The following is a 15000-nucleotide window of genomic DNA, read 5'->3' as shown; positions in this document are numbered from 1 at the left end:
TGCATTAGTAAGCATCACCGATTGGAAATCCGAGTATCTGGAGTTGCGCAGACCGTACGCGCAATAACAGTAGTAGGCACCGTCCTTAAGAACCACCCTGGGAGCAGAGCCTCTCTAAAACTCACCAGAAGGCCCTGCAGAAATCGTGTCAAGTCTTTTAAGTCGCCGCAGTCCACGTTTTTGGGTTAGTCACTCCGGTCAAAAGGTTTAGGCAGCGTGTGAATCATATTTCTGACAAGGCGAAGGTTAAATCGAGCTAGCCTTCAGTACGGAAATCAATTAAATGTGGCGTCTAGAAGTGCGATCGAGACTTGGCCTGGGTTTGAAACTGTCTCCAATCAACGGCTCCAAGCAAGACTTTACACGATTTCTGCAGACTCTTTTCCCTTTTCATGGAGTTAAGAAAGGCTCTTCTGGCAGGGTGCTTAAAGTTCCAATTTAACCAAAAAATAAATTCTTATTTTTCTTTGGGATTTCAAAACTATGTTAACTAAGAACACTAAGGGCGCGTTCGATTGACCCTATTCCGGAATAAGAATACGTGGAGTAATGACTAAAATGGTATGTTTGGCGCGTTTTGAAGCTGCAAGGATGATAAAAAATATGTTTAAAATAGCATTTTTGAAAATGTTTGACAATTTTAATGTGAATCTCCGCAAAAACGAAGGATTTCCAACTTGTATTCCATGTATTCCTATTCCGAAAGACAGTCAATCGAATGCACCCTAAGCGACCAAAGTAGTTTTAAGTTTATTTCAAGTTAACAGTTATTTTCGTATTTAATGGCCCGCCATTACTAACTCAGTTTAATATCTTTGAGAGGGTGGATCGAGGATAGAAATGACGTCAAAGGCTCACTAGTTCAAGAATGCAATGCACGTGTGCACCGCAGAGTTAATATTCAGCACGCGAGTTTTGGGCTTTCAGACTTTTAAACTCGCGTTTGCATATATAATAAGCTGCATTCAAATGCTGAACTTACAAGCTAGTGAGCCTTTAACGTCACTTTTGCTTGGATCCAACCCTCTGAATTCCAATCGGTCAATTTTGAACGTGAGTAATGGCGGACCGTGAAATCCAAAACTTACACTCAAAGTGAACGGCCTTTGGATAAAAGTCAAAGCTTAAAATTTTGCCAGTCAGGTGATAAGCAAACACACTTTCAAAATTGACAATAAAGTTGTAAATACATTGTTCGTGGTTAGTCTAACCACGGAAAATGTAAGCATGTGAACAATCTGTTTTCACTTTCAAAATCTGAACGTTTTCAGCATCACATCGGGAAAATATATATATTTGCTTTAAAATGGGGGAATAAATGTAATTAATATCGCACGTTAAACTTTGTTAGCACTTTCATGACTTGATCTTGTCCTTTCCATTTCTCTCCGACCTTCTCCCATATATCTCCATGGCCATTCGATTTTGGACATTTTTTGAATTTTGGGTCAGTAGTCCGCGACTTTCGATGTCTTCTGGAGATTCCACCTTTAAAACCTACAAAAGGGGAAACCGTTAACACAGACCATCCATTCATCTCTCCCCAAAAGTGGCCATTGTGTTGTCTGTATGCAAGCATGAATACTCGCAAGACAGATTTTCAGATGTAGTTGTTTTTAGTGGTCAAACTAATTAGCAATTGCTCTTATTTCCCTCGCTATTTCCCTTGCTATTTCCCTTTGCTGCATTGAGTGATTGGCTTAATAAGCTCGCTCCACATCAGCCCTCCGCCAATCAAACTTGATGTAAAAGAAAATCCAGTCGTGATTGGCTTATATGCTTTCCAAGCTTAATTACGGCTGCATGCAGTTGATCTTCAATGTTATTGGCTTATATTCTTGTGTTCGTCTGCTATGATTGGCCAGAGTAATTTCTTTATTCTGGTTGTATGACAAGTCTTTGATGACACTCAATAAACTAGTTTCGCATTCTGCGCAAACAAGAGAACAAAGTCGAGGTTCAGGATTTTGTTTTCCATTTTCCTTTGTTTAATTATTTTATTATTTCACTATACCTCTACTCAGTTGTTTTGGCCTCACACACTATTCAAAGCTGTTCTATTTTCGAGCCACTTTTGCATGTTCAGCAAAGAATCGTTCCTCCTATTTCTGACGGAAAATAATTTGCACTGACAAAAATTGAGTGCCTTTATGGACACCAGGACAATTCATGAATGATTATTTGTTAATATAAGAATTCTCCACCGACAAAAATAGCCAGGAAAACGAAACTGACCTTGTCTGAAACTTATCATTGTAAGGGCCGCTTCCTCTTTTGCAATTCCTTGCTTGTACTGGTAAAGAGCCATTAACAAGTTCATCCCTCCATGTGCTAGAAACAGCTGCTTTAGCGACTTGTCATGCCCGACAAGGATCCTGATAACCACAATTCCTAGCGCCTGCAGATCCTCGTCATCTTCATTTCCCCGGATGTGTTCAATCACGTGGGCAAAGCATCCAAGCTTTATGATTTTCAAGCGTGTATCCAGCTAAAGAAAAAAGATGGCGGTCTTTCCTCTTTGGCAATTGCATAGATATAAATTATATGGGAAATATTTACATGCCGTAGCACTGCTGGAACGTCTGTTAATTTTATTTCTTTCTGATTTTTTCAAATGCAGCATCTATATAAAATAAAATAACTTCACAGAAACATACATCGCAAGCTATGCTAACAGGAGAAAATTCTAAGTGTACCATTATCGCTGGAAAACGTATCGGGGCATTTAGCATCCCATGAGGTCGTAGTGTGCAAATATTTCACGCGCTGAATGTTACGCAAAATTTTGTTTTGTTTAGAGTCTGAAACTTATTATTTTATCCCGTTCCCAGGGCAGTCAGAACGCTGTGTATCCCAGCCAACGTTGGCTCGCATTTTACTTAGACACAAATCTAACATAGAGATGTTGGCCAGTATCTAGGGGAGTCAGGATGGCTTAGTGGTTATCAACAGTGCCTTCCACCTCTGCGACCCGGGTTCAACTCTCGGCCCCGGGATCGTATGTGGCTTGAGTTTCAGTCGATCTCAACCTGACTCCGAGGGTATTTCTCCGGGTACTCCGGTTTTCCTCCCTCAGCAAAATCGACTCACAGCCTATTCCATCAGGCTGTGCTGCTGTGCTCCGAGGTCATCCATGGGTCGTGTTCAGGAGCCGAGCGCCTAGCCGGCAGCACAGCTCCTTCGGTCCGATCTCGTTGAGCCGCGCCCTTAGCAATTCAGTCTCCCACTGCGAGAAAGGGCGATTAGCAGGTCACGTATTATTATTATTATTATTATTATTATTATTATTATTATTATTATTATTATTATTATTATTATTATTATTATTATTATTATTATTATTATTATTATTATTAGTAATGACCATTTTCAGACATCTTTACAACTGCCTCAGCTGCTTCATTAAATGCGACATCTCTCGCTTAAAAAGTCGGTTCGTATCCGCAGTTCTCATATACGACGTTGCATTGTTAATCAAGCTGGGACTTTATAATATAAATTGCTTCCATAACTGCGAGGATCATAGCTTTACTTGATTTCATGTCTTCGGTTCAGTATATGATTCATTTCATATATCATTTCGTTCATTGATTCCTTCCTCACGGGAAAATTAGAACCCACAAATGAGCAGCTTCCACCGTCAGTGGCTTCATAGCTCATTTGGTTAGAGCGTCGCACCGGTATCGCGAGGTCACGGGCTCAAACCCCGTTGAAGTCCTGAGTTTTTCAGGCTTCTCTTCGCAATTACTAAAAATTGAGTCCATAACTGCGAGGATCATAGCTTTACTTGAAAACACAACAGTATAGAGCGTATTCACTCACGTGACTAGAATGGATCCTAATTTAATGAAAGAAAAGAAGCTATTTGCACAAAAATAGAGTGGATTGTTTTCAGGCTTTTCAAGTTGCTTCCCAAACTGTGATGATCGCTTTCGTATATAAAAAAAAACAAACAAAATAGTACATTTCTTATATTTACCGCGCCATTGATCACAGCTTCTCGAATCACCATCAAACTTGTCTTCCCCAGCGCACGTGATACCGGAGGCCCCAGGGAGTCCAGTAAGTAACCTCCACAGTGTTGAATGACGTGTCGAACACAAGTAACCCCAAGATACTTTGATTTATTCATACCATTGCAACCTGGCGTCGGAGAGTTCAGAGACCGCTGACTTAGAGTGCTGCTTCTGGACCTTAATTTAGGAGATGAATGAGAGGACGCTTTTGACGCCCATGCTTCTCTCGCTGAGGGATGATTGAGGGAGGGTGGAACAGAGGGTGCATATTTACTGTGTTGGAGATACCGTATGATTTTCAGGGCATTAGCCTAACAAGAAATCAAAACATTAACGTAGGAAAATGTCACTCGCGGTTAGTGATTGTTGTTAAAAGGAAACAAAAGTCATTTCCTCAGCTAAAAAAAACAAAGCCCCGAAAAAAAATAACGGAAGCCACAAGAAGAGCGGAAATGATTTGTTCGTAATTACCTGGATGTCATAAATACCGCACATTATCCATGGCGCCAAACAATAAATAACTTTAGAATCTAAAAGGCTTTGTTTGACGTAATGAATTGTATCGCGCGAGTCTTGGGAACTGGTAGATTGGGCAAATTGCGTTGATGCGCCATTTAATGAAGAGGACTGGGATGGTTTTGATGAAGTCGAAGTATCCATACTCGCAAGAGAGACACTACGTGACAATGGCCTGAAATATAAATAAAACAGAAAGAACAATTTCTTGTTAGTCTTTCCGGCTGAAAAGCTTTATCGAAACACTCTTGAGGCAATATATTTTAAAGCCCTCAGCTATAAAACCGCTGTAAGTTTTGTTTATCGATCCAATTTCCGGTAGCGGCGGTGCTCCATACAACAATAGAACGAACAAAAATAACGATGGATTTAGCACAGAAAACAATAGGAAGTGCGACACTATAGAGCCAATGAAATATGAATGTTCAACAAGGGGTACGACCCTACCCCTCCAATGAGGCACTTCAATAATTGTCTGTCCAGTATAAACTGATTATATAGATCCACAAATGCCATTAATATTTTACTTTGGATGTGGAGGTCGGTTGTTTAACGTTAAAGCTTCGTTTTAGCTCTGTTGTTGTGTTGTTTTACTTTCTCACGCGTAGGCTAAGAATGGGTACCAACGTTCCATCGGTAGATATAACCATGAGGGGTACAAACATTTCCATCAGGAAAGAGAAGGGAAGGGGAAAGTAACACTTTCATTTGTCCTTGGGGTGGAGGTGAAGGATGGGCTTTGTTTATGCTAGTGCCAATCAAAAAGAACAAAACCACACACCCGCTTGCTACAAAAAGTATTACAGTTACACCAACCTTTTTCGTAGATTTTTGCTGCTGTTTGTTCTTTTATTCTCCTTAGAGGAATTGTTCATTGTAGTAGCTGACTTGTGGAAGGATATATGTCGTTTTTTCCTGCTAGGACGCGAATTCACCAGCACTCTGATGTCCTCTAAGCACGGGTCAAACTCGGGAGCCGTAGTTTCAGCAAAAATGCATAGCAATTCTAGAGCTGCCTTTACAAATTCAACTTCGTTGGGTTCAAATCCAAAATCGGTGTATTTTGTGCCGGACTCTTTACTTTTTTTAATCGTATTTCTAAAAATTAGGTGTGTCCTTGCGTTTTTTGTTGTTGTGATTATTTCTTTGGGCGGAAGAATTGTTGGGTCAATTTTATGGAAGGAAGGGGGGTTCGCTTTCAGAAGTTTGTTGCTGAGGAATTCCAACTCGGGAAGAAATTTAAGACCACCGTGCTGAATAACGAGAGCGGCGTTGTCCAACTTCCTGAATGAAGAAAAAAGAATGCAGATAAAAATACATGATTAAAAGTCAATAGCCATCTCTTTGCTTGAAGAATAGGCAAGCAATTTGCAACAACTAGAAACTGGCCGCTCACATCTCCTACTACAGACAGTTTTGTCACACGGATTTTGCTATTTTTTAGCTAATACTGGAGACGAGAAACCTTTTTTCAAGAATGACGTCGACGTTGGTCATAGGGTATCGTGGCCTTAAGACCAAACAACCTTGTTTCCAGGGTCTCTCCTCTTCCCTTCCTGTGAAGGGAAGACAACAGACCCTGGGAACGAGGTTGAAAACCTAGACGAACTTTTGAAAACTATTTTTTAACTCGGGCTAAGTGCACCGAGGAGAAAACAACGCATCATTTTTTTTCATCAAAATTATCGCAATATTGAGATAAATTAAAGAGAGGCGAACAAGAAATCGAAAAACCCGCCTGGTAAGCCTTGCGCAGTGGAGAGCCAGCTGCAGACTGAACCTTCACAATCCCAGTCACATTGCTTTCACCTTTTTCTCTTTCGTTGATTTGCAGCACAGGTAGGAAGAGATGAAAAGCAATTTTTTGTTGGAGGAGTTGTTTACATTTTGTTGCATTAACACATTAATTAATAATTAATTAACTTAACATAAACCGCCTCCAAAGTTGTTCAAACTAAATATGACCAACCAAATGTCGACTTTTTAGGCACCGTTTCAAAAATATTATTTGGAATATGACGCACAAAATCTTTCGTTAATAATTAATTATGGAATTTAGTGCTGACTTCTTGAGTGATCGATAAACACTGAATTGACCCATATGAGGTTCCTACTAATCCTGCACATACCTCAATTCATCAGGAATGTCTCCACTTTTGTCTTCCATTTTTTCATTCATCAATATGAGATTTGATATAACAATCAACGTGTTCGTAAGAACTTGTAGACTACTCAAATATTTCTCCTTTGCAAAAAAATTGTTCGGTTGCTTGAGTCTGGTTAACCTTAAGCTTGGCTCCGCTAAATGGCGTGGTTGTGAGAACTGTCTCTCTGAACCACTTGTACAAAGGGCATCACTTTCAAATGTAATGACCAATAAGGAGGTCACTTCAGAGAGGGTCCTTTGAAGATTTGAGCTGATATTTCTGTCTAATAAAGTTTCACTGCTGGAGGATCCAAACAGGTGACTCTTAGAAGGTGCGTGTGCATTGTCTTCAGTGGAAGAGAATGTCCTTGAACTATTGGAGGGGGAAAACGTTTGTTCTTGCAACTCTGTCTTTAAATTAACTGCTTGGCTAAAGGCAGACAAAGCCGTCGTTCTATCTGGGTTGGCGGTTATTCTTCTCAAAGCAGTGCTTGCGTGTTCCCGAAGTTTTCTGTCGAAAAATACTGAGATAAATCTCTGCGGTGAAAGAAGGGCAGTGATCCACGCATTTATCTGGACAATTAAATTTACCACTGAATTGTCTCTGCTCCCATCTCAGTGACTTCATAGCTCAGTTGGTAGAACATTGCACTGGCATCACAGAATCTCGTAGGAGCCGCCGGAAACTTTAAGGTGATAAGTGCGCGGATCATTTCTCCCTTTCACATATGCATTTATGTGATTCATCAATCCTTTCACGTAAACACATGAGCTCAACAAAATGGCCTACTAGGGCACTGCATCGCATCGCAAATGTCATGGGATTAAAATTAATCCCTTTGGAGCCCCCTGAACTTTTTAGGTGTCCATAAGAGAAAATTGCTCACGTTGTCCAGAGGATCACTTTTCCCTTTGAACTATAACCTGCACTTCAACCAAAAACATTTATTTCATTCAATAAATCTTGCATCGTTTAAGTATAATTACATTTATCATCTACATCGAACGCGGTTAACATTCGCCTCATCCTTGACTGCAATAACGATAATGCACCCATCGGGAAATTTCAGTCCTAGCGGTATAGGCCACTTTCGAAAATACCATAATACTCTTTGTTTGTCTCTCCAAATTTTGCATAAGCATTGTTTTCGTTTTCTCTTGGGACCATTGTAAGTCCCAAAAGAAACTAGAATCAATGCTTAAGCTAAATTTTGGGGACAAACAAAGAGTATCATGGTATTTTCGAAAGTGGCCCATGGAGTGTAGTATGCGAGCAGGTTCTCATTGGCCCTCTGGGAACAAGTGGCGAAGCCGCGAGAAACGAACGGGCGACCAACGCGAGCTCGCGAAAGGCCTTACAAGAAGCGACGACCGACAAGGAAGGTATTGTTTTTCGAATCCGGCCCCTCCACAGGTGTCAAAAATTTGACAACTCGCTAATTCGCTGTCAAATTATTAGCCGATAGAAATTGAGCATCAATGAACAACCATGAGCGCAAATTGCACGTGGAAGCTTTTAGTGGGAATACATCTACATAACAACAGGACCTGTCATTTCTCACCAATCAGAACGCTGCGTTCGTGGACGAACGCGCTGTATTCGGTAAACAATGCCATTCTTACAGGCTCTCATTTTTTTCGCGCGAGGTTCCTCGCGGACTCACTTTGAACTCCGTTTCTCGTGGCTTCGCCACTCGTTCCGCAGCGCCAATGAGAGCTTGCTCGCAGGCTAGACAATTGTTACCTAAACTTAGTTTAATGACAGTTTAATGACCTACAATCATAGACTAAAGTAGTTGGGAAGGCTATGTAAATGAACCGCAACAGAGCTGTACTTCAACCCGCTTCTGTTAAAGCGCAAAAGAAATAGTTTCACCTTTTCTTATATAACCCCCCTCTCCCCTATTCAATGTTGGAAGGTAACAAAACAATTTCCCACTAAAACCATTCAGTTTTGCACAACATTGAATGGGGGGGGGGGGGGAGGGAGGGGAGAGAAGCAATGAAGACGTCAAAAGTCCTACCTTCCCAAGGGTTTTGTCCATGATTGTAGGTTCGATTCTTGCAAAGGAGCACTCGGCTTTTATCCGACTATCTTCGAGTCGCCATAATTCTCTTGTTTCAATTTTATATTCAATTGACTATTCGTTGAGAGACTCCGAGTGCAGACTGGTTGTTCCAAAGCCGCGCACTAATTATCTGAAAAATAGTTTGTTATAGTGGCGCGACGCTATGCAATAGCCTGCATGTCGAATTGCGACAAGTAAGTACTCTGAGTGCATTTCGTTCAGGCTGCAGCGGCTTCTTTTAGCTGTAATTAGTATTTTAATACACACGGCACTCCTGGAAAGCAGGTTAAATAATTTCTACTCTATTACTTTTTAAATTATAAATTGTGACTTGTAGATTAGGATTAACATATATGTACTTAGATTTAACTTTTAAATTATACTAGAGTGTAGATTGCTAGATAGTGTATATATTTATGTTTTATGTTACGAGCTCCTGGGCGTTCTTAAGGTGATCCGTGGGTAAACAAATTGTAATTATAATTACAAGTTCTAATTATTAAGAATCAGTGGAGCCCGATCGCAAATTCCTTGCACCCGTGCTGCTAGTTGCGTTCCGACGAAGGAGGACGAATCCTAATCGTGTCGTTTTACGAGTGTCCCTAATATGTTTCGCTGATATCGGTCGTGATGCCATGCAATTTCAGGATTTGGGCGCATCTTGGACTGACTGGCTGGCCGACGGGCACATCCGCTCGGTCTGATGTGATTGTGAATCTGTCATGCCTCGACATCGATCGGGTTCGTATCGCAATGCCCGCATGCCCAAATGAAAGCGGTAAAAATTCCCTATATTTCTACGTGCTTTGTTGTGGGTGTAGGTTGCTCGGTCGTTTCCTTCGCTGTTTTTTCAAAGGTTATTGATGCTGTGTTGAGTTATTTAAAGTATCACTTGCAAATATGACTAAAGCTACTTATCAGAACATCATAAAGCTGTGAAGTGGTGTGTTTTGTAGAAAACAGACAGTGCCAATCCCTCCCCCCCCCGCACGGCAATTCGTGCCGGCAAACGATGTCGACTTGTAATTTTTCTATTCAGCTGCTTTTCACAGGAGGTTCAAGTCCTCCCTGCGAACTGTCTGAGAACGCTCCAGACGTCCACTTTCCCTGAATATTTCTGGGCAATGAGTACAATAAAAATATTATTTTACTAGACATCTAACGCATTTCACTAATCCATGAGTACTACTAGTTAATAATTTCATCTGTTCATCTGAAGCAACCGGCGATCGTTTAAAGAGCGCTCTGTTTTCTTTAAACAAAAATGATTTTCTTACCGACATTGCGAGCAAGTGACGGCCCATAACACATGCTCTATGGCATTATGGGATACCAGCGCCGCGAGACCCGGTTTGTGATAGGCCAAGGTTGCTATGAAACGGGCAGACTGCTGTTGCTGAAGACTAAAAAGTGAACGAGCAAACAAATTAGCCTTCATTCACTGCAAAATTTTGAGGAATCTTGAAAGTTTGTAGCAAGTAGCCACGACAAAGTACCTGTGGTGACACAGAGAAGAATACAATGTAACTGAACGGTATTGCGAGCTGGAGACTTACCAAGGACTGTACTGCAACAAATCCACGGTACTTTTTATGGCATCGTCATGCTTGGAAAGAAACTCCTCGACCATATGGGAGTCATGAGAAATCAAATTCGTCAGCAGATGGGTGATAAGACCCTGAAAAATATCGATGAACAAAACTTTACTGGTAACTTACTGAAAGATTTTGATTTGTACTTCGTTTATATCACTATTGCGGCCCTGACAGGAAGGGGGGGGGGGTCCCCCTATCGCTTGTGTGAATTTTAAAATCACTCCTGTCGGGGTTTAATCGGCTCATTCTTGGCCTTGACGTCACTGTCGGAATTTTGCTGGGAAAGGACGTCTTTTGTCGGAATTTTATTTTATGTGCTGTCGCTACTTTTTTTGGGCCATGTCGCTTGTCGGAATTTACTCTGTCAGGGCCCCACTATTAGCTTTATTTTCGCTTGAGTGGCATACCTAACACTAATGCCCTTAACTACCAAAATTCTCCATATTTCATGCAATTCAGAGTTTTGTTATAGCTTTCATTTGTCGCAACTAAAATGTTAACGAATCTCCCTCGTTTAGTGCTTCATCGTTTTTGTCTTTGTTACCACTTGTCCATATTAATGCGTTTACAAAAATTTCCTACGCTCTGACGTCACCGTCGTTTTTCTAAATAATGTCTCCGTTTCCCCTATCCACAGCACAACTTAAGACAGTGCGCTTTTAACTGTTTCTGTTTTACTTCGCATTTTCAGGCGATTGAAGCGTGAACGATTGGCGAAAACGCATTCCTGTGGCAAGGACCCGTGATAAATGCCTGCTGTAGTTAAGGGCAGTGGCGGATTCAGACCATGAGCTAAGGGAAAGGGGGATGGGGACACTCTCCAAAGAAATATATTCTCTTTCGCGGTTTTTGGTGTTGTTCTCTGCAAAAAGTGCGAGACATTGTAAAAGGGCTTAACTTTCATCATCCAAAAATAGAAGGCCGGGCCCTCCGGGCCAAGGAAACTGTGGTGCAGCGTCGGAGGGGAACTCAAACACAGATATGGGTTTATCAACTGGGGATATATGGCAAATTGACAACTGTAAATAAAAAAAATAAAAACCTTTTGGTCAATTTACCATATAAACTCAGTTGATAAACTCTTGTCTGCTGCAATAGACCTTTTTATTACACATAACATGAGAATTTTATTCCATAAAGCTCATTTGTACAAATCTATACGCTTTATTTTCACATGTGGAAAAGGCTTATACAGCCAATCAGAATGGCGTACAGCTATTTCATATGTGGAAGTATAACCAATCAACGATAGCGTAAAGGCGTTTCCATGCCAATCACTCGTGCATCTCTTGCATCTCGTGCAAATCGTACTTTGTTACTGAATTAAATTAAATTTGCATTTGGTTCTATTGTTAGTGAGTTTTTGTTTCTAATTTGCGTTCAGAAAACTATTTTAATGAAAATTCTCATGTTATGTGTAATAAACAGTTTACGACATAGAAAGTGCTTTGTAGGGGGTTTTATTCACTCGTTGTTTGTGTTAAAAACCCTCACTCGCTCGTTCTTCGCTCGTTCGGGTCTTTGACACAAACAACTCGTGAATAAAACCCCGTACATCGCACTTTCTATGACGTAAACTATATTTACCGATACGGCGGCCATTTTTATTTCTATTGTTTCAAATAGATATTATGGGATGCCCAGGGGGCAAATACATATTAATTTGCCCCCTGAGCATCCCATAATGTCTTTTGAAGCAATAGAAAACAAAATGGCCGCCGTATCTGCAAAAAGGTCTATTAGACGAGGTGATAACTTTTGTTTTGGTTTCGAGATGCTTTAATAATTGAAAGCCACTCAGCCTTCAAAACCTCACGACTTTCATTGCCATTGAATTTGGTGAACTAACCTGAACTTCGGGATTGCCAATGTAGTTTCCATAAGTACTCTACGGAAAAGAAAGAAGTATCTCTTGATTATCAAACAGCAAGTTATGTCTAGCTGTACATAATTAGATTCATTGAAGGCGCCCAGTTTTGATATCTAAAATGAAGAGTCTCTGTAAGTCTAACCATTTGCTACTTATTTCTAGCAATGAGGCAAGTGTAAGGATCAGCATCCTCTTTAGGCTACAGTAAATGCAGCTGTTTACTTGAAGACCGGAATTTACGTGATCCTCTGATATCTATTAGGGAGCTTTAACAACGACAACGGCGACGGCAAAGAGAACTTAACGTCACAAATTTGCATATTTAGTGGGAAAAAAACAATAGCTTTGCGCGCTCTGCACGTGCGTTTTTCATTTTTGTCCATTTCTTTGCCGTCGTCAGCAAAACAACAACGTGAAATAGCCAAATTTGACGTTTTATTGAGGACGTTAGCACTTGGAGATAAATTTTCATTTTCTCCCCTAAACTAAGCGCGACTCATATCGCTTTCATGCTTGAGGGACTGTCACACCATTGTCATGTTTAAATTAAGAGCTTGGACTAGTCGCGAAGTGATTACAATAACGCAAAGTTATGTTTTGAGGTGACGTTCTCGTTGCCGTTCCCGTCGGCGTTGCTAAAGCACCCTACTAGGGACCTTAAGATCTACGACGGCGACGTCGACGAAAACGTCACCTCAAAATAAAACTTTGCTCTAGTAAAAGTCTGGCGATTATTCCATCCCGTTCACGTCGTACAATGTGGGCGAAGTATCCTAAAAATAAATTGGTACGAGCGGTTTCAGACTGAAAATAGAGAATAAAAGATTCCCTGTTGCATGCTCACGTTGTCGTCAAAACCTAAAATTTAGTGATTTCACGTCGTCGTCACGCAGAGAACCGCAAAAATATGAGCTAAAATCCGTGCTGCACGTGCAGCACGATTATTTATGCTCTTTTAACCAATGATATCATTGTTTTGTGGCGTTTTCGTCGACGTCGTCGTAGTAGATCTTAAGCTCCCTCAGTGTCTATTCCCAGACGCGAGTGATGTTGAAGAAAAGTTAGAGGGAAGAGCAAGGGGACTCTTCCGACGCTTCTTAAAATCGTCGTTTATCTAATTTCATGCATTTCTGGACCTATCAGCAGATAGCATGATGAAGAATGTTTTTTTACAGTATAAAAGGCAAAAGAAAAAAGCCAAGCGAATTAAAAATGTATGTGACATTGATTTAGGTGTTCTAAAAGCGCATGAACGCAAGGCCCTATTTCCCTCAAAGGGAATAGGACAAGATGATGATGATGAAAAGCGCATGAACATAATGCGTTTTCTTCTCTTCGGTAAATACTTTTCCAGTTTTAATGAAACTCAATTCAAACACTGAAGCACAAAAAACGTTTTGTCCAATGAGGGAGCACCCTAGTCAACCAGGTAGCCAGAGCGATTCTCCGTCAAGAGTTTAAAGGCACTGGGAATTAGACAACACTTCAGTGTATACAATAACAAGCCTAATTAATCTTGGAAAGTGACAATGTACATTATCAGAAATCCATAACCCATTAGAGCGAGTTTCAATCGAGTTTCGTAAAACCAAAACCAAAGTAATTACTTTCGCCAATCAAAAAGGACGGAGAAAATCCAATAAACCAATCAAAGCTCGAAGTAATTACACGTAGCCGACACAAAGCGCGGGAAAATGTGTACGAGCAAGCCACGATTGGTTTTGGTTTCACTTCTGATTGGTTGAAAAAGTAGCACGAGAACTTTGAACCAATCACTGAGTGAAGTAAGGCAAAACCAAAGCATTTGCTAATTACTTTCGACACTCAATTGAAGACCGCTCTATGTATTTCTGATAACAACGCACTTGATTGCTTTCACAAAACTCGTTCTCTAGCAGAGACTCACTCTAGTTGGTTTTGTGAAAACAAACTCTGACGGATAACTGTACGTCAGCACTCTTCAAGAATGAATTAATTCTGTCCAGTTTGCTCTCTACAAAGGCACTATCAAAACCTCGCTTATCCCAATCCCCCCTTGCAAACAGGTTGATTAACCAGGAAGAGCCTGTCGACGAGCATGGCTATTCCAAAAACAGGTAATTTACCTCGCAGACTATTAATTGTTTCAAAGTGTCCAAGCCATACTTTAAAATGACTTGAGCTGCCTTCGGATGGGCAGCGAGATTCTTGATGGCAAGAACCACAGCCTCTTGCAAAGGTCCGGATGTCTCCATGAGATTAAAAAGCGCATCTACTCCAGAGATAGTCATTAGGTCCAGCCAGAGGGAGGCGTGCTCAGTCTTATCTACTACCTACAAAGAAGAGCGGAGACTTGCAGGATATGTGCTCTAGTGACAATTACAAACAATTGTTGGATGAAGGTTTTGTTATCTGCGGAATAAGACCTTTGTTATTCAGGTTATGCCAAAAATTTGCGTTTTTACTGTGGATTAGGTATGAGAAAAAAGGGGGACAAAGGCACAGTCGTGTGTCACCCACTCTGTTTCTTTGCAAACAATGAAAACTGTACGATTGTAATAATAATTTAACTTCAGAGAGAACTCTAAATTATTATAGGACTGCCCAGTATAAGAAGTTTTTTCCGTAACTAAGGAATAAATAAACACATTTTCAACACTCTTCAAAATATAACCATGTACTAACCTGGCTGAGACAAAGCACTGCTTCTCTCTTAATGTTGTCTTCTTCGCTACGTAACACGACATCGATTAATTTATTCATCAGTCCGTTGTCCAAGAATCGTTTGACATTCACAGTGCTAGTGCAA

At 40.7% G+C, this 15000-nt stretch overlaps 1 protein-coding gene across 2 annotated transcripts in view; it reads right to left on the bottom strand.

The window, feature by feature from the left end:
* The window catches only part of LOC138052902 (uncharacterized), an 83302-nt gene that overhangs the window by 62411 nt on the left and 5891 nt on the right, over positions 1-15000 (bottom strand). For both annotated transcript variants that reach the window (XR_011133173.1, XM_068899498.1), the window contains exons 3-13: positions 14877-15000; positions 14318-14524; positions 12192-12230; positions 10304-10425; positions 10025-10150; positions 6662-7189; positions 5349-5816; positions 4488-4707; positions 3980-4327; positions 2236-2488; positions 1-1497 (exon numbers count right to left, since the gene is read on the bottom strand). The exon at positions 1-1497 is cut by the window's left edge; the exon at positions 14877-15000 is cut by the window's right edge and continues 29 nt beyond it. Coding sequence is in view for 1 of the 2 variants with exons in the window: in XM_068899498.1 (XP_068755599.1) it covers positions 1325-1497; positions 2236-2488; positions 3980-4327; positions 4488-4707; positions 5349-5816; positions 6662-7189; positions 10025-10150; positions 10304-10425; positions 12192-12230; positions 14318-14524; positions 14877-15000 (2608 nt within the window). In the remaining variant the exon portion in view is untranslated. The remainder of the gene's footprint in view (positions 1498-2235; positions 2489-3979; positions 4328-4487; positions 4708-5348; positions 5817-6661; positions 7190-10024; positions 10151-10303; positions 10426-12191; positions 12231-14317; positions 14525-14876) is intronic.

The sequence above is a fragment of the Montipora capricornis genome, chromosome 6, assembly GCF_036669925.1.
Source record: "Montipora capricornis isolate CH-2021 chromosome 6, ASM3666992v2, whole genome shotgun sequence".
Lineage (NCBI taxonomy): Eukaryota > Metazoa > Cnidaria > Anthozoa > Scleractinia > Acroporidae > Montipora > Montipora capricornis.
Note: the sequence above shows the minus strand (reverse complement) of the source record. Positions and strands in the feature narration are given on the sequence as shown.